The 20,125-nt window shown below is 48.9% G+C and overlaps 1 protein-coding gene across 2 annotated transcripts in view; it reads right to left on the bottom strand.

Moving 5' to 3' along the window:
* LOC129711834 (GTPase-activating Rap/Ran-GAP domain-like protein 3) overlaps window positions 1-20,125 on the bottom strand; it is an 82,638-nt gene that overhangs the window by 39,750 nt on the left and 22,763 nt on the right. For both annotated transcript variants that reach the window (XM_055659788.1, XM_055659789.1), the window contains 6 exons: window positions 18,698-18,772; window positions 14,423-14,534; window positions 8,593-8,691; window positions 6,611-6,727; window positions 5,415-5,584; window positions 4,069-4,227 (listed from right to left, as the gene is read on the bottom strand). In XM_055659788.1, coding sequence (XP_055515763.1) covers window positions 4,069-4,227; window positions 5,415-5,584; window positions 6,611-6,727; window positions 8,593-8,691; window positions 14,423-14,534; window positions 18,698-18,772 — 732 coding nt within the window. The remainder of the gene's footprint in view (window positions 1-4,068; window positions 4,228-5,414; window positions 5,585-6,610; window positions 6,728-8,592; window positions 8,692-14,422; window positions 14,535-18,697; window positions 18,773-20,125) is intronic.

The following is a 20,125-nucleotide window of genomic DNA, read 5'->3' as shown; positions in this document are numbered from 1 at the left end:
ACCCTGACTACGGGTGCTGTCTGTCTGGAGTTTGTACACTCTCCCCATGACCGGCGTGGGTTTTCTCCGGGTGCTCCGGTTTCCTCCCACACTCCAATTTACAGATGCTAATTAACCTACAATCCTGCAACTAAACTAAAAGGATGTGGTGGGGGAGCAGATACGATTGTGCCATTTGTAGGGAATGGAGGGATATGGATTCTGTGCTGTGCAGGCAGATAAGAGTTGGTCTTGGCATCATGTTTGGCACAGAGATGTTGGGCCGAAGGGCCTGTTCTTGTGCTGTACTGTTCGATGTTCAAAAAGTTAATGGGTTAAACCTCGCTGGCTGCTGAACATGTCACATAGTGCTGTACATAAATACAATCGAGTCCAACTCAAGTACAATAGGTAGAGCAAAGGGGAAGATACAGAGTGTAGAATATAGTTCTCAGCATTGTAGCACCAGTTCCATAGACAAAGTCCAATGGGGTAGAGGTGAATCGGACAGTACCCGAGCTCATGAAAGGACCATTCAGAAGGCTGATAACAGAGGGGAAGCAGCTGTTCCTGAGTCGGGTGGTGCGCGCTTTCAAGCTTCTGTATCTTCTGCCGGACGGGAGTCGGGAGAAGGAATGACCGGGGATTATTTTGGCTGCTTTTCCAAGGCAGCGTGAAGTGTAGATGGAGTCTACACTTGGGGCTAGTGGAATCAATGGGATATGGGGAGAAGGCAGGCACGGGTTATTGATTGGGGACGATCAGCCATGATCACAATGAATGGCGGTACTGGCTCGAAGGGCCGAATAGCCTCCTCCTGCATCTATTTTCTATATTTCTACAAGTCGATGGTGGGGAGTCTGGTCTGTGTGTCGGACTGGGATACATCCACAACTCTGTGCAATTTCTTCTGGTCTTGGGCAGTGCTGTTCCCAAACCAAGCTGTGATGTGACCCGACAGTGTGCTTTCAATGGTGCATAGCTGAGGGACACTCTGTTGCTATGGATAAGCATTCTGTTGCCTGGAGTTAGAACTTTAGATAACAAATTTGATATTACAGTTTGAGAAATACAAATGTAGCATTTAAGAGACTTTTAGATAGAAATACAAGTGGAGGGATATGGATGGTGTGGAGGCAGAGATTTGTTTAATCTTGCACCATGTTCGGAGCAGACATTAGACTTGAGACAAATGACTGGATTTGGAATTGCACATGGATAGGCAGGAAATCTTTAGTTTAGTTTAGAGATACAGTGCCCTTCGGCCCACCGAGTCCATGCTGACCAGCGATTACCCCGCACACTAACACTATCCTACACACAATAGGGACAATTTACAATTTTGCCAAAGCTAATTAACCTACAAAACTGCACGTCTTTGGAGTGTGGGAGGAAACCGGAGTCCCAGAGAAAACCCACGCTGTCACGGGGAGAACGTACAAACTCCGTACAGACAGCACCCGTAGTCGGGATCGAACCAGGGTCTCCAACACTGTAAGGCAAGCAACTCTACCACTGCGCCACCGTGCCAACCCTAATTGTGGGCTGAAGGGCCTGTTCTTGTGCTGTACTGTTCTAGGTTCAAAATAAAAAATTGAAATTGCTCAGGAAAATACAAATTCCGAGGGCCTTTCTAAGGGATGGCAATGTCTAAATGGTTAGATTTTAGCACTTAAAATACCTATGATGGAGGTAGTAATGTCGTAAATCACTGCGTTATGAGGTTATGAGGAGAACGTGTAAAGAATTCTTCGGGGAAGGCAGGAGACATTTGGCGCTTTGGTTGATGAATAGCTGGTGCTGCGCAACTCTCCACGGATCCATTGGAATGAGGCAGCACAGATAAATGAGTTGCATTCACCTGTACCAGGGTGGTGACCACAGGCTGAGGCTCGCACCCTGGTGTGCAGTAGACACAGTAATCCACCCAGAACATCCGGGGTCTGAGAGATCACCTGTAGATGGTGCTCACCACCTCTACCACAGCCCACGCTACTAACCAAGGGTGACTCAGTGATAGAGTTGCTGCCTTACAGTGCCAGAAACCCGGGTTCGATCCCAACTACGGGTGCTGTCTGTACGGAGTTTGTACGTTCTCCCCCTGACCTGCGTGGGTTTTCTCCGAGTTCCTCATTTTCCTCCCGCACTTCAAAGACGTACAGGTTTGCAGGTTAATTGGCTTGGTGCAAGTGTAAATCGTCCCTAGTGCATGTGGGGTAATAGAAACATAGACATAGAAACATAGAAAATAGGTGCAGGAGTAGGCCATTCGGCCCTTCGAGCCTGCACTGCCATTCAATATGATCATGGCTGATCATCCAACTCGGTATCCTGTACCTGCCTTCTCTCCATACCCCTTGATCCCTTTAGCCCCAAGGGCCACATCTAACTCCCTCTTAAATATAGCCAATGAACTGGCCTCAACTACTTTCTGTGGCAGCGAATTCCACAGCAAGCAGCCCCCCACCAGGGCTAGGCCCCCCCCCCTTCATTCTCGACGGCTCCCCGCCAGGTAGCTTCCCAACGGCCCACCTCTCAAATGGCCCTCATTGCTTTCCTCGCTCAGAGACCTAGGAGTTGCATCTCAGAGGAACGTTCAGAATTTGGGCTGGTGTCAGAATCAAACCTGGGCCACTGGAGCTGTAGGTCTACGTATAAGAAAACGTATAAGATTGTTAAGGGCTTGGACACGCTAGAGGCAGGAAACATGTTCCCGATGTTGGAGGAGTCCAGAAGCAGGGGCCACAGTTTAAGGATCAGGTGTAAGCCATTTAGAACAGAGACGAGGAAACACATTTTCTCACAGAGAGTGGTGAGTCTGTGGAATTCTCTGCCTCAGAGGGCATTGGAGGCGGGTTTTCTGGATGCTTTCAAGAGAGAGCTAGATAGGGCTCTTAGAAATAGCGGAGTCAGGGGATATGGGGAGAAGGCAGGAACGGGGTACTGATTGGGGATGATCAGCCATGATCACATTGAATGCATAAAAATTGTCCCTAGTGGGTGTTTACATTAGTGTTAATTTCACCTTCCATCACAGTGAGGAATGTGGAGGAGTCACTGTGGTGGATGTTCATGTTAAAATGTATTTTGTGTGTCCCGTTGCTATTTGTTGGAATGACTCAATGGCAAATTAAATTCCTCGTATGTTGCTAAACGTACTTGGCTAATGAAGTATGATTATGTTGATTATGATGATGATTAAGATCAAGGGACATAGAGATTGTGCAAGAGTGCGGTGCTGAAGTCAAAGATCTGAGTATGGCAGAACAGGCACCTCATCACTTCTACCATCAGTTCCTCAGCCCAATAACTCAGTTGTTTCAGTTTAGTTTAGAGATACATCACGGAAACAGGGCCTTCATCCCACCGAATCCACACCGACCAGCGATCCCCGCACGCTAACACTATCCTACACACACACACACACTAGGGTATAATTTACATAATTATCAAGCCATTTAACCTACAAACCTGCACGTCTTTGGAGTGTGAGAGGAAAGCGGAGCTTCCCGGAGAAAACGTACGCAGGTCACGGGGAGAACGTACAAACTACGCACAGACAGCACCCGTGGTCAGGATGGAACCCGGGTCTCTGGCGCTGTAAGGCAGCAACTCTACTGCTGCGCCACCGTGCTGTCCGCGCCACTCTGTATTTTTAATATCTCTTCACAATTGAACTCTTGAACCACTGTTTCATCTTGTGTTAGGTTCAGACAGGTATTTTATCTCTGTCTGCTTCGTTGTCACCTTCCCGTGGCGAACAACGATCTATTCTACATTTTCCTTGAACTTAGTCCCCTTTGATGTCTCATTTTCACACCTCACCCTTCCATATCTCTGTAGGGTCTCCCTCTCTCCTGACATCAGCCCGAAGAAGGGCCATGACCCGAAACGTCCCCCATTCCTTCCCTCCAGAGACGCTGCCTGTCCCGCTGAGTTGCTACAGCATTTTGTGTCTATCTTCTTCAGATATTTTCCCGCCGGCCCCGGCGTTGAGACGGCCGAGCGCTGATCGTTACCCGGTGGTGGCCGCGGGGTCCTGGCGCTCTGCCCCGGGCCCCCGTATCCCACGGGCCGCGGGGGGCTCACCTTGCTGGCGTCCACGTGGTGCAGGCGGTAGGTCTCTCCCGTGCTCTCGTTCACCAGGTCGAACTGGTGGCGGTAGGCCACGCAGATCAGGTTGTCGTTGTCCCCGGTGGGGCCGTCCACCAGCGTCATCACCGCCGCTGGGTCGCACAGGCAGATCTCCTGCGGAGAGAACCAGGGCCACACGCTGACTACCAGGGATGGGGCGGAGAGGGGGGAAGGGGAACGAACCACCACCCCCCAGTCTCTAACCCTCCCCCAGTATGAGGACAAAGAGGGGCGGCTAAAGAACTTGGGGTGGAAACCAGATTAACGGCGGCACGTTCGTGGATCGTCCTAATGTGGGGACAGGGAACCGCAGGCAAAGACCAAAAGCAGAGACATGGAATGCAGCGATGATGTCACCCTAGTTTCAGGAGATCCATTGATGATGTCATAGTGTGCGCCCATCATTGGGACAGAATTTTAGATCCACTGACAACTTCGTTAGACTTAGTTTAGTTTGGAGATCATAAGATCATAAGTGATAGGAGCAACATTTGGCCCATCAAGTCTACGCCGCCATTCAATCATGGCTGATCGCACTTTCCCTCTCAACCCCATTCTCCTGCCTTCTCCCCATAACCCCCTGACACCCGTACTAATCAAGAATCTATCCGTCTCTGCCTTAAAAATATCCATTGAGTCCATTCATAAGGCCATTCAGCCCATCAACCCTGGACTGACTTCTAGAACATCAACCCATCAGTCTTATTTTCCCTTAGCTCTGCAAATTGTTCTCAGTTTAGAGTTGAATGTAGAGATACAGTGTGGAAACAGGCTCTTTGTGTCTATAGGGTCATAGTGACACAGCATATAAACAGGCCCTTCGGCCCAACTTGCCCACAACAGCCAACATATCCCAGCTACACTGGGCCCACCTGCCCGCATTTGGCCCATATCCCTCCAAACCTGTCCTATCCATGCACCTGTCTGACTACTTCTTAAACGTTGGGATAGTCCCTGCCTCAACTACCTCCTCTGGCAGCTCGTTCCAGATACCCACCACCCTTTGTGTGAAAAAATTACCCCTCGGATTCCTATTAAATCTTTTCCCCTTCACCATGAACCTATGTCCTCTGGTCCTCTATTCCCCTACTCTGGGCAAGAGACTGTGCGTCTACCCGATCTATTCCTCTATAAGATCACCCCCTCATCCTCCTGTGCTCCAGGGAATAGAGTCCCAGCCTGCTCAACCTTTGCCTCGAGCTCACACCCTCTGGTCCAGGCAACTGCCTTTGGTGTCAACCAGCATCTGCAGTTCCTTGTGCCACCCCCTTGCACTACCCGTGCTCGAGGTCAGAGCTTACCCTGATGTACTGGAAGTCTTCAACGGGTGAGTCTGTGGACGGCGGCAGGATGGGGAAGCTGTCGGACCTGTTGATGGTTTTCCTGGTGATGAGCAGCAGCTTGTTGCGGATGGCCACCACGATGCGGAGCTCGTTGCCGTGGTGCGTGTTGATGGCGTACAAGTGGCAGCCTGCAGGGGGCACCACACCACACCACACCACACCACACGTCGTTACCAGGCAACTGAACCACAAGGTCATAAGTGGTACGAGGAGAATTAGGCCATTCGGCCCATCAAGTCTACTCCGCCAATCTATCTCTCCCTCCCAACCCCATTCTCCCACCTTCACCCCATAACCTCTGACACCGTTACTAATAGCCCTGTCCCACGATACGAGTTCATTCCAAGAATTCTCCCGAGTTTAAAAAACGTAAACGTGGTAACGTAAGCACGGAGAGTGAACGTAGCAGGTACGTCGGAGCTGGGGGACGACTCTTAGCGGCTCGTAACGCTAACTGCAGGTACTCGGGAAGATTCGCTAATGGCAGGTAAGCACGGGAAGACTCGTGAAGATTTTTCAACACGTTGAAAAATGTCCACAAGAGCCTCGAGTACTGACGAGTGGCCATTACCGTAAATCTCCGAGTTCGAATCAGGGCAAACTCGGGAGAACTCTTGGAATGAACTCGTACCGTGGGACAGGGCTTTTATCATTCTTCCAACAACTAGAGAACAGTCCTGAGCTACTGTCCACCTTACTGGAGACCCTCGGACTCTCTTAGATCAGACTTCACTAGACTTTATCTTGCGCTAAACATTATTCCCATCATCATGTATCAGTACACTGTGCATGCCTCAATTGTAATCATGTGTTGTCTTTTCGCTGACTGGTGAGCTCGCAACAAAAGCTTTTCACTGTACCTCGGTACATGTGACAATAAACTAAACTCAAACCCAAACTTGAAAACTTCTGTGGGGAGGATTTCAAGTACGCTCTCATAATTATGTTCAGATTCACCACCAGAGAATGTCCTTTGGTTCTCATCATATCTCCTTTAAACTTTGTCCTTTGCATCTTTAAGCTATGCCCACTAGCCTGGGAAACGCACATCTACTCTGTGTGAGATGAAATCCTTCTCCACATCCCCCCGCTGCTACAAGCCTGGTCTTCTTGAGGAACGTGACGTGCGAACGCTGATACAACAGGCACATTACCTTTTGTTTTCTCGAGCCTGTTGTCCTTGCAATCGGATTTACTCTTCACCATCTGCCTCTCCTCCAGAGCCTTCTTGATGGAGCTCAGCCTGAAGACAAACAGCCGTGCATCCTTCCCTGTTGGAAGAAGGCCAAGCATTTGCACGGGTTGGCTGTGATGGCTGCCCACAGTCTCACCTGCAGAACTAAGGTGCCAGGTAGAAGACTCATAGTCATGCAGCACAGAAACAGGCCTTCGGCCCAATTTGCCCCTGCCGAGCATGATGCCCCATCTACACATGGAGTCAAAGAGTTGGACTCTATACAGACAAGCAAACTTTTTTTTGTGTTTTGTGAAGATGTGGACAAAAAGGTAAATGAGGGCAGAACTATAGATGTTGTGTACATGGACTTCAGCAAAGCATTTGACAAGGTTCCACATGTTAGGCTGCACTGGAAGGTTAGATCACATGGGATCCAAGGAGAGATAGCTGAATGGATAGCAAATTGGCTCCATGGAAGAAAGCAGAGGGTGATGGTGGAATGTTGCTTCTCTGACTGGAGGCCTGTGACTAGTGGTGTGCCTCAGGGTTCGGTGCTGGGCCCGTTACTGTTTGTCATCTACATCAATGATTTGGATGAGAACATACAGGGCAAGATTAGCAAGTTCGCTGATGATATAAAAGTCGGTTGTACTGCAGATAGTGAGGATGGTTGTCAAGAATTGCAGCAGGATCTGGATCGATTGGCCAGGTGGGCTGAGGAATGGTTTGATGGAATTTAATACAGAGAAGTGTGAGGTGTTGCATTTTGGCAAGTCTAACATGGGCAGGACTTACACAGTGAATGGTCAGGCTCTGGGGAGTGTTGTAGAGCAGAGGGATCGAGGAGTCCAGGTACATGCTACCTTGAAGGTGTCATCACAGGTAGATGTGGTGGTCAAAAAGGCTTTTGACACATTGGTCTTCATCATTCATAGTATTGAGTATAGAAGTTAGAAGTCTGAAGAAGGGTCTCGGCCCAAAACGCCACCCAAAGATACCGCCTGTCCCGCAGAGTTACTCCAGCATTTTGTATCTATCTTTGGTTTAAACCAGCATCTGCAGTTCCTTCCTGCACATAGAAGTCGGGAGGTCGTCTTGCAGTTGTATAAGACGTTGGTGAGGCCGCATTTAGAGATTTTGTTCAGTTCTGGGCACCATGTTATAGGAAAGGTACTGCCAAGTTGGAAAGGGTGCAGAGATGATTCATGAGGATGTTGCCAGGACTCGAGGGTCTGGGCTATAGGGAGAGGTTGAACAGGCTGGGTCTCTATTCTCTGCGAGCGCAGGAGGATGAGGGGTGATCGCAGAGAGGTGTATAAAATCATGAGAGGAATAGATTGGATGGATGCACAGTCTCTTGTCTGGTGTGGGGGAATCAAGAACCAGAGGGCATAGGAAGGTGGAAAGATATTATTGGAATCTGAGGGGTAAGTTTACACAAAGTGGGGTAGGCATATGGAATAAGCAACTGGAGAATGTAGTTGAGGCAGGTACTTTCGCAATGTTTAAGGAACTTTTAGACAGGAATATGGATAGGATAGATTTATTGGGATATGGGCGAAACACAGGCAGGTGGGACTAGTGTAGATGGGTGATGTTGGTTGGTGTGGGCAGGTTGGGCCGAAGGGCCTGTTTCCGTGCTGTATGACTATGTAAAGGACAATGCAGAGAAATCGGTAGGAAAGAACAGCGGATGCTGATTTAAATCGAAGATAGACACAAAATGCTGGAGTAACTCAGCGGGACAGGCAGCATCCCTGGAGAGAAGGAATGGGTGACGTTTCAGGTCGAGACCCTTCTTCAGATTTATTAGGAATTAGAAATTAGGGCTGGGTTGGGCATTACAGGTGATTCTGGGATAATGTAATGATATAATCCTGTGATTTATGAGTTTATGGGGTCTCCATGTTGTGTCCCACTGTCTGGCTCCAGTGTTAATTAATCCCCACTGTGCCTTACCTTTGTCAACTCGGCTGAGGAAGAGGTCCTGAGTTTCCAAAATATCCATCTGTTTCACCGACAGCGTCCTGTCAAACACGGGCACCGGGGTCTGGCCCTCTGCGTGGAACAAGAGCAACCAGTGATCAAATCAGACCACAGTCCACAGAGGCAGCCCAGGGAAATACAAAGTAACCCTCTCACCTCCCTCAGAAGCAAGGAGAGATATCGTCATTAAAGGGGCTGTCCCACTGCGGCACACACACACACGCACACACCCACGCATGCACACACACACACACACACACGCACATACACACACACGCACACACACGCACACACACGCACGCACACACACACACAGCACACACACACACGCACACACGCACGCACGCACACACGCATGCACACACGCACGCGCACACACACGCACGCACACACACACTTAACACACACGCACGCACACACACACGTACGCACGCACGCACGCACACACACACCACGGAAACACACACGCACACACGCACGCTGCACACACGCATGCACACACGCACGTGCACACATACACGCAACACCAGCAACACACAAGCACACACGCAAGCAAAGGCAGGGGCCAGGGAAAGTGGGGGAGCGCTGCCTGAAATTCACACCAGCAATGAAGAGGAAGGAAAGAGGGCTGCATAGTGTACAGTAAGTCCTTTAGAGAGGGGGGTGAGGAAAGAAGGGGAGAGAAGGGGAGAGAGGGGAAGAGAAGGAGGGAGAAGGGGAGAAGAAGGGGGAAGGTGTTACCACTTTTAAGAAGTATAATAAAGTTTAGTGGGCATTTTACCTACCGGCAAGACACCTTTGGCAAGACAGAGCTCACAAAACTCATCATTTTGCAGCTAGTTTCCACCCTGACCTCATTTTCACACCATCTCTGAGCCTCCCCACACCTCCCTGGATCGCTCTGCTTCTCACCCAGGGGCAAATTTATCCATGAATATCCACGACAAATCTACAGACTGCCACATCCATCACAGCTACACCTCCTCCCATCCTGCACAGTCTTGTTGTGGAGATCCATCCAGCGTAGTCTTGTTGGCTTTGGAAGCCGCGGTCTCCAGTACGGAAGCGGCTGTTTCAGGTGTCCCAAGCCACCGTGAGGATTCTCCCGACGCCGGAGCTACATCACCCGGCGAGAACGGCCTGGAACATCGGGCCTTCGTAAAGGCAACTGCGGAGGCCTCAATAGGCCCGACTATGGGTGAACTGGGGATGGGGACTGGACATTGTGCCCTTCCCCCACAGTGGGAACCATTGTGGGGGGATGTTTTTACGTTTATTGTTAAATGTCGTTAATGTTGTGTCTAATCTGTATCTGCAAGGCAAGACAAATTCCACTACACCATTTGGTGTACGTGACAAATAAATGTCCTTTGTCCTTTGTCCTTGTACTAAAGAAATTCATAGGTAGACAAAAAATGCTGGAGCAACTCGGGTGAGGCAGCATCTATGGAGAGAAGGAATGGGCAACGTTTCGGGTCAAGACCCTTCTTCAGACTGATGTTGGAAGGGGGATGGGTGGGAAAAAGAAAGGAAGAGGTGGAGACAGTCGGCTTTGTGGGAGAACTGGGAAGGGGAGAAGAAATTCAGCCTCACTTTCTTCCTAAAGGTATGTCTTTTTATTCTTGTCCCACAAGTGTAAACATCTTCTCCACGTCCACTCTATCCAGACTTGGACCATGTTCCCTTCCCCCACTGTCTCCAACCCATCCCCAAGGCCCCGCACACTCAAACCTTTGTCCCTAGCTGTTAGTTTTGACCAAATGTTGATTGACCTCTGCTCTGGAAGGGTGGCACGGTGGCGCAGCAGCAGAGCTACTGTCTCACAGCGCCAGAGACCCAGGTTAGACTCTGACCACGAGTGCTTAACTGTACGGAGTTTGCACGTTCTCCCCGTGACCTGCGTGGGGTTTCTCCGGGTGCTCCGTTTTCCTCCAACGCTCCAAAGGCGTTCAGGTTTGCAGGTTAATTGGCTTGGTAAATTGTCCCCAGTGTGTGCAGGATCTCCCCGTTGGATTGCAACCTTGTCGTGGTCGGAGAGCTTAGAAACATAGAAACATGGAAAATAGTTGCAGGAGTAGGCCATTCGGCCCTTCGAGCCTGCACCGCCATTCAATACGATCATGGCTGATCATCCAACTCAGTATCCTGTACCTGCCTTCTCTCCATTCCCCCTGATCCCTTTAGCCACAAGGGCCACATCTAACTCCGTCTTAAATATAGCCAATGAACTGGCCTCAACTACCTTCTGTGGCAGAGAATTCCAGAGATTCACCACTCTCTGTGTGAAAAATGTTTTCCTCATCTCGGTCCTAAAAGATTTCCCCCTTATCCTTAAACTGTGACCCCTTGTTCTGGACTTCCCCAACATCGGGAACAATCTTCCTGCATCTAGCGTGTCCAACCCCTTAAGAATTTTGTACGTTTCTATAAGATCCCCCCACAGCTTGTGTGTCTCAGTGACCCCTAGAAATTCACACACGGTGCAAAGCCAATGTGATACAGACACACACCGCGATGAACAGAAAGGCTGGCGCTGTAATTCAGACGGCTAAAGCACAGTGTACGGTAAGTCCTTTAAAAGAGGGGGGAGAAGGAGTGGAGACAACTTTTAAGAAGTCAGAGATACACGGCTGTGAAGTTCGGCGGATATTTAACATTACCGGTTGGTTATCCTTGGTTCTGAAAACTACTGCTTACGTTTTTTAATCCCCAATGAGCCAATGAAGTTCACTGGTCAGCACCGGCTACAACCTACGAGAACCTTCGACCTCCTGACAACCCACCAGGACCTCCTGGCGACCCACCTATGGCACGAGAATTCTCGCTACTCTCCATGGCGGCTTCATTCTGGTCGCTGCTAATTTTTCAACATGTTGAAAAATTTGCGGAGACCATAATGAGTCCGCGACTAGTTCCCAGAATGCGGGAACTCCTCACGACCATGAAGGTGACTCCCCGGCAACAACCCACGAACAGGTGGCAACCATGTGGCGACAGCATAGTCTCCTGCAGTCACCTAAAAAGTTGCTTAAGTGGGACATGCCCATTAGTTTAGTTTGGAGAATATTAGGTCATAAGTGATAGGGGCAGAATTAGGCCATTCGGCCCATCAAGTCTACACCGCCATTCAATCTTGGCTGATCTGTCTCTGCCTCCTAACCCCATTTTCCTGCCTTCTCCCCATAACATCTGACACCTCTGAGATACAGCATGCAAACAGGCCCTTCAGCCCATCGAGTCCACACTGACTAACGATCCACCATACATGTATTCCATTCTACACACTAGGGGCAATTTACAGAAGCCAATTATCCTGCACACCTGCACGTCTCTGGAATGTGGGAGGAAACCGGAGCACCCGGAGAAAACCCACGCGGTCCCATAGGGACAGCACCCGTTGTCAGGATCCAACCCGGGTCTCTGGTGCTGTGAGGCAGTAGTTCTACCGCTGCGCCACCGTGCCACACCAAGGGTGCCACACTTGTGGATAATCATGTTATCTGTAATTAAGACCTCGTTTGTTACCTAATTAAGTCTTTCTGAGTCTCTCTCGACACTCTGTAATCAAGACTGAGTTTTACTGTTAATCAAGTTTCTGCGTAAACCTGTCAGCTGAGAATGTAAAAGCTGTGCCTGAGTCGAGCTCTGGAGATCGGCTGTGACTAGTCTCCTGGCGAGCACCAGATTTAATAAATCGCCCGTTACGTCGAACACCGTGGCCTTTCCATTTGCTCCCACAACTACAATGCTGGAATACTGAACGAACAGACTCTTGTCTGTGGAACTGATGCGCTACAATGCTGAGAACTATATTCTGCACTCCGTATCTTCCCCTTTTTGCTCTGCCTATTGTACTTGAGTTTGGCTTAACTGCATTTATGTAGAGTATTATCTGATCTAATTGGATACCATGCAAAACAAAGTTTTTCACTGTACCTCGGTGCAAGGGACAATAACGAACCTTGCAGATTCTGGCAGACGTGCAGAATTTGAGAATATCATACATCATATTCATTCATTTTGAAGGCATTTAAACCTGTGGGGATTTTGAATTTGGTAATTTAATCGTCATTGCAAAGATTGAGTTCCTAATAATTTCGAATGTTATTTGACATCTGAAAATGAAGCCACAAATATTATGATATCTTCCCTGTGTGACCACCACAACGATATTTGTTACACGCACAACGGAGCATCATGTGAATCCATGGGTCCTGTTTATTCAGAATGTGAAGTCCATAACTATGAAGTCAACACAAATAGTATGGAACAAGTTGCCAGAGGGGGCCGGTCGTTGAGGCAGGGACCATAGCACCATTTAAGAAACAATTAGTTGCATGGATAGGATAGGTTTGGAGGCAAACGCGGGCAGGTGGGGCTAGTGTAGATAGGACATGTTGGTCGCTCTGGGCAAGTTGGGCTGAAGGGCCTGTTTCTACGCTGCACAACTCTGTTATTTTAACATGTTTATTGTAACAAATCTCACACCAGTTTGCGGGAGATTTAGTGTCGGGCCAAAGGGGGGACTTGAAGGACGACCCTCAGAAATTACAGAAGGGAATTCCAGGCTCAGGACCCAGGGGAACAGATACAATCTGGGATGTAAGAACTAAAGGATTACAGATATCCCAGGGGGATGGAGAATTGGGGGTGAGAGGGAGGGAGGAAGCTCGGGAGATTGATGAAGGGTTTAAGATTGAGCCACTGATTCACTGCGATGGATATCAGATGAGTACATACAGGGGTGCTGGTGAAGGGGTTTAAAGTCCAGTCCCACTGTACGAGTTCATTCAAAGAATTCTCCCGAGTTTGCCCTGATTCGAACTCGGAGATTTATGGTAATAGCCGCTCGTCGGTACTCGGGGCTCTCGTGGACATTTTTCAACATGTTGAAAAATCTTCATGAGTCTTCCCGAGCTTATCGCGTTTCCAGAGTACCTGCCGTTAGCGTTACGAGCCGCTAAGAGACGTCCCCGAGCTCCGACGTACCCGCTACGTTCATTCTACGTACTTACCACGAGTTTGATTTTTTTTTAAACTCGGGAGAGCTCTTGAATGAACTCTTACAGTGGAACAGGGCCATTAGTACAGCACAGAATAAACTGGAAAATGAGCTAATGACTGAGGTATGTACCACACTCAGTCCCTTATGTTCTCGTGCTAAACCCACACTCAGACAGACTGACTGTTTTTACTTTGATAATGTTTCCTGTGCATTCTGATCCGAACATAAACTTATAACACGCACACGCACATGCAGTCACACGCACAGACATAGACACATATGCACACACACACATCCACATTCACATTCATACTCACATACACACACAGACTCGCCCACACTTACACACTCATATGCTTGGCAACATATCCGCGCACACACAGGCATGCACAACCACACACACACACACATGTGCATACACACACAAACGCACACACATCCACACATGCGGATGCACACGCACAGATGCACACACACATACACACACAAACATACACTCATGCACCAGGCACACACATGCATGTCCGCACAGATGCACAAGCACACACACTCACAGAGATACACAGGCACACACTCAGCTGCATCCACACACAGACAAACACATGCACTCACACACACACACACACACACACACACACACACACACACACATACAGCCACACGCACACGCACACACACACACACACACACACACACACACACACACACACACACACACACACACACACACACACACACACACACACACACACACACACACAGGGACACTGTGGGCAGATTGTCACTGTTGTCACTGACCATCAAGCAGCAGTACTCCAGCTTCAGTGGATATCAGCAGTGACTGGCCCCAGGAATCGCTGCAGTTGATCTCGAGGGCGAAGTTGTTGCAGAAACACTGCGGCTCCCAAGGCTGCAAGGCAAAGCAGAGGGAAAGGTGATCTTACAGACAGCACAACATGCCATATTGTAAACTAACCCAAATCATCAGAGCTGTAATGTAAGAAGGAAGGGTCCTGACCCAAAACGTCACATATCCATGTTCTCCAAAAATGCTGCCTGACCCGCTGAGTTTCTCCAGCACTCCGTGTCATTTTCAGCTGCAATGTAAAGTTGGTTCCCTAATCTAGACTTCTGGATGGCATTTCTCTCACACAAGATAGCTGTATGGTTTAGTTCAGTTCAGAGATACAAAATGGTAACAGGCCCTTCGTCAGAGTGTTCACACTAGTTCTGCTATCCCACTTTCTCATCCACTCCCCGCACACGCGGAGTAAATAGCCAATGAACCCACAAACCCGCACATCTTTGGGATGGGGGAGGAAACTGGAGCACCCGGAGGAAACCCACACGGACTCAGGGAGAACGTGCTAACGCCACATAGACAGCACCAGAGGTCAGGGCCCGGGTCTATGGCGCTGTGAGACTGCCACTCCAGCTGCCTCCCGCACCCCAAAAATGTGTGGGTTTGTAGGTTAATTGGCCCCTAATGTGTCGAGAGTGGATGGTAAAGTGGGATAACATAGAACTAGTTTGAACAGGCGAACGATGGTCAGTATGGACTCAGTGGGCCGAAGGGCCTGTTTCCATGTTGTATCTCTAAAAAAATAACGATGGAAAGCTGTGTTCTCAGTGCGTGGGTAACACTGATGAATTCAAGCTGCTAACACCAAAGCTTGAGCAATGTAATAACAGGACCTGCAGTTTATACCAGATGGAGACAAAATGCTGGAGATACTCATCAGGTCAGGCAGCATCTCTGGAGAACATGAGACGGGAGGTGTCACCTCTAGATAAGTGACATTTCAAGGCGGGCCCTTTCTTCAGACTGATTCTGAACGTATCCATGTTCCCCAGCGATGCTGCCTGACCTGCGGAGTTACTCCAGCACTTTGTGTCTTTTATTGTAAACTAGCACCTGCAATTCCTTGTATCGCCAAAGTTTAATAATCTACAATAATAGTTGAAGAAATACTGCCTAACTACTGCCTAATTGGATGACAGTGCCAGTTCCTGCCTGCCTGTTTGTTAATGTATCTGGGATGCAGAAGTGTTTGACTTTTTCTATTAGCTGGGCTGAATTTAGGTTTTAGAGATACAGCGCGGAAACATGTCCTTTGGCCCACTGAGTCCGCACTGCCCAGCGATCACCCCCGTACACTAGCACTATCCTACACACGCGAGGGACAATTTACAGAAGCCAATTATCTCACAAACCTGTACGTGTTTGGAGTGTCGGAGGAAACCAGAGTAAACCCGCGCGGTCACGGGGAGAACGTACAAACTTTGCACAGACAGCTCCCATAGTCAGGATCGAACCTGGGTCTCTGGCGCTGTAAGGCAGCAACTACCGCTGCGCCACCGTGCCGCGCTGAATGTTCAAGGATTTCATCCCTGCACGAATGTAATTAAATTCTGACGGTAAACTTTTACTGATGGGCTTATGCGTTTGGTGCAATGCCGTTGCCAAGACAAGGGTAGGCTGCTCCTTGTTGACTCAGCGAATCCACCAGGCTTCGTGTCGGCTTACATTGATGTGCTAATGTCAGGCATTTCCTTACCCACACATTCAGCACCGGTTTCTCCACGATTTCTCAATATTGATATTTGCTTTGAAACAACGTTTCTTTCAAAAGTAATCATGGGCCGTCGGAGGGCTTTGTTTGGGACCGAGCTTCTCCGACAAATCATAGATTAATCACAACGGAGGGAACCCAGTGGACAATTATCTCCATCACAACAATCAAACTATTGGCCTCTACCCACTTCCCAGCTCCACGTCTGACGTGCTGGCAGAGATACAACATTAATGTGCTGTTGCACCCATCATATATTTCACATCAGGGTGGCACAGTGGTGCAGCGGTAGAGTTGCTGCCTTACAGCGCCAGAGAAACGGTTTCGATCCTGACCACGGGTGCTGCCTGTGCAGAGTTTGTACGCACTCCCGTGACCCGCGTGGGTGCTCCGGTTTCTTCCCACACTCCAAAGGTTAATTGGCTTCTGTAAATTGTCCCTAGTGTGTAGGATAGGTACTAGTGTACGGGGGGGTGTTCGCTGGTCGGAAGGTTGAGCAGTAAATTGATAGCGCTGAGCCACGACCTATAGCGTATGGAGGCTGATGATTGATCATTTCACCGCCCGGCCGTGAGGCTGTCTCGACGCCCCGCTGAATTAAAAAGCAAATGACCTAAAGAAGCCAGGATTACCGTGGTGGGTGGGCAAAGATCCTATAGCGAGCAAGATAGATCACTCGACGAAAAAGATGTAGTACGGTCAAGGGCAGATTCATGGGTAATTTTCGGCCCCATTTCCGTAACCGGCTTCCGTCTCCGCACCAAAGATCCCGTAGTGGAGCAAAGATACTAGTGCGGAGACGGAAGCCGGTTACGGAAACATCCTCGTAAAAATAAAAGTTCTTTGGTAAAAATCTTCTCATTTTCAGAGTTATAATTTATTGACACAAACTGTTCCCCCTCAACGTTGATTAAACTGCGAGTCCGGTCGGGTCGGGTTACGTAAATGGATGAAAAAAATGCCCACGTTACGCTCCGTTGCGTACTACACGTCAGCCCATTGCATTTAGTTGGAGTGGCCTATCTTGCTCCGCTATAGGATCTTTGGTGGTGAGTGCTGGGCTGGGCTGGGCTCAGAGCCTCTGCTCCACAAGACCTGAAGCCACAAAGGTGATGAAATATGGCACCGGGTCAGATTCCAGACAATATCAAGACAAATTAGCAGTCTGCAGTGATAGAAATACTCCGGAGTCCAGCAACCGAGACTCACAAATCAATTAATTTGACGGGATGAAGTGTGCATTAAAGCATTGTCGGCATTAATCTTTCAACAGCTCCACTCTGTAGTAGCTCAAACAGCACAACCACACAATGTAACACCTTGGAGACAAACGTTCTTACATTACTAATGAATAACACTTCCACAAAGCCTGAATGGTAGGTCTCAAGGGAGTGGTTGAACATGCTCGGATTCTATTCCTTGGAGGCAGACAAAAGTGCTGGAGAAACTCAGCGGGTGCAGCAGCATCTATGGAGCAAAGGAAATAGGCAACGTTTCTGCCCGAAACGTTGCCTATTTCCTTCGCTCCATAGATGCTGCTGCACCCGCTGAGTTTCTCTAGCACTTTTGTCTACCTTTGATTTTCCAGCATCTGCAGTTCCTTCTTAAACTCTATTCCTTGGAGCGCAGGAGGATGAGGGGTGATCTTATAAAGGTACATAAAATCATGAGAGGAATAGATCGGGTAGACGCGCAGTCTTTTGCCCAGAATGGGTGAATCGAGAGGCAGAGGGCACAGGTTTAAGGTGAAGGGGGAGAGATTTAATAGGAACCTGAGGGGGTGACTTTTTTTACACAAGGAGCGGTGGGTGTATGGAATGAGCTGCTGTAGGAGGTAGTTGAAGCAGGGAATATCGCGACGTTTCGGAACCATTTAGGCAGGTACATGGATAGGACAGGTTTAGAGGTATACGGGCCAGGTGGGACGAGTGTAGATGGGACATGTTGGTCGGTGTGGGCAATTTAGGCCGAAGTTTCCATGCTGTATGACTCGGTGGCAATATCTCCAGTTCTTTTACGGATAAAGCATTCCAGAAAATATAGTTTGTCACTTGTGCCTCTGTCACCTCCACTGCCACTGGAGCACAGCACAGAGGGGAACTTAGAGTCAGGGGGTACAGTGCAGGCAGCTTTCAGCCTGGCCCCGGACTCCCTCCCATCTCCCCATCACCGTTGCCCCATTCCAAGGTCACTGGAAGCGCAGAGAAGATTTACGAGGATCTGAAGGTCTCAACCAGAAACGTCACCTATTCCTTCTCTCCAGAGATGCTGCCTGACTCGCTGAGTTGCTCCAGCATTTCGTGTCGAACTAGGATTTACGAGGATGTTGGCTAGCACAGACGAGTTGGGCCGAAGGGCCTGCTGTTCCCCCGTGCTACATGAATCTGCGACCCAGTCATGCCGAGGCAAGTCCGTGGGCTTCGCTGAGGCGCTGGCTCTTCTGAGGCATCATCCACGTAAACATTTGCAAAGGGGTAAGCGGTGTGGATATCTCACTCACCTCCTTCCTGCACAAGCCTGTGGTCACCAGGCTGGTGGGGGCATCCCCTCTGACAATCGTTTTCAGCTTCAGGGCCTTAAAGAAAAGAATGTCCAAGGTGTAAATGCAGCAGAATACGATCCAGGTCTCAAAGTGTTGCCCCTGCTGCAGCGCATATTGTTACCGTAGTTAGGTGTAGGGTTAGGGTTAGGGTTAGGGTTAGGGTTAGGGTTAGGGTTAGGGTTAGGGTTAGGGTTAGGGTTAGGGTTAGGGGTTAGGGTTAGGGTTAGTTTTAGGTTAGGGTTAGGGTTAGGGTTAGGGTTAGGGTTAGGGTTAGGGTGGTTAGGGTTAGGGTTAGGGTTAGGGTTAGGGTTAGGGTTAGGGGTTAGGGTTAGGGTTAGGGTAGGGTTAGGTGTAGGGTTAGGGTTTAGGGTTAGGGTTAGGGTTAGGGTTAGGGTTAGGGTTAGGGTTAGGGTTAGGGTTAGGGTTAGGGTTAGGGTTAGGGTTAGGGTTAAGGGTAGGGTTAGGGTTAGGGTTAGGGTTAGGGTTAGGGTTAGGGTTAGGGTTAGGGTTAGGGTTAGGGTTAGGGTTAGGGTTAGGGTTAGGGTTAGGGTTAGGGTTAGGGTTAGGGTTAGGGTTAGGGTTAGGTTTAGGGTTAGGGTTTTAGGGTAGTTAGGGTTAGGTTTAGTTAGGTGGTTAGTTTAGGGTTGCAGTTTAGGGTTAGGGTTTAGGGTGCAGTTTAGGGTTAGGGTAGGGTAGTTTAGTTAGTGTTAGGGTTTAGTTTAGGGTTAGGTGTAGTTTAGTTTAGTTTAGTTAGGGTTAGGGTAGTTTAGTTAAGGGTTTAGGGTTAGGGTTAGGGTTAGGTTAGGTTAGGGTTTTAGGGTAGGGTTAGGGTTAGGGTTAGGGTTAGGGTTAGGGTTAGGGTTAGGTGTAGGGTTAGGGTTAGGGTTAGGGTTAGGGTAGGGTTTAGGGTTAGGGTTAGTGTTAGTTTAGTTAAGTAGGGTTAGGGTTAGTGTAGTGGTGTTTAGTTAGTTAGTGTAGTTTTAGTTAAGTGCAGTTTAGTTAAGTGTAGTTTAGTTAAGTTAAGTGTAGTTTAGTTTAGAGATACAGGGTTGGCAAAATTGATGCTTGATTAGCAGCAGAGACACCAGTGGACTGAAGGGCCAGTCCCTGTGTTGTATTACAGGGCTTTACCATGGGAGCAGGCCCTTTGGCCCACCTTGTCCGTACCGATCAGCGATCGCCCTGAACACCAACACAAGGGACAATTTACAATATTACCAAAGCCAATTAACCAACAAACCTACACGTTTTGATGTGGAAGAAAACGGAAGCACCCGGAGAAACCCACACGGTCACGGAGAGAACGTACAAACTCTGAACAGACAATCATAACACTATCCTACACACACTAGGGACAGTTTTTACATTTTTATCCCATGCCAATTA

Source organism: Leucoraja erinacea, chromosome 31, assembly GCF_028641065.1.
Source record: "Leucoraja erinacea ecotype New England chromosome 31, Leri_hhj_1, whole genome shotgun sequence".
Classification (NCBI taxonomy): domain Eukaryota; kingdom Metazoa; phylum Chordata; class Chondrichthyes; order Rajiformes; family Rajidae; genus Leucoraja; species Leucoraja erinaceus.
Note: the sequence above shows the minus strand (reverse complement) of the source record. Positions and strands in the feature narration are given on the sequence as shown.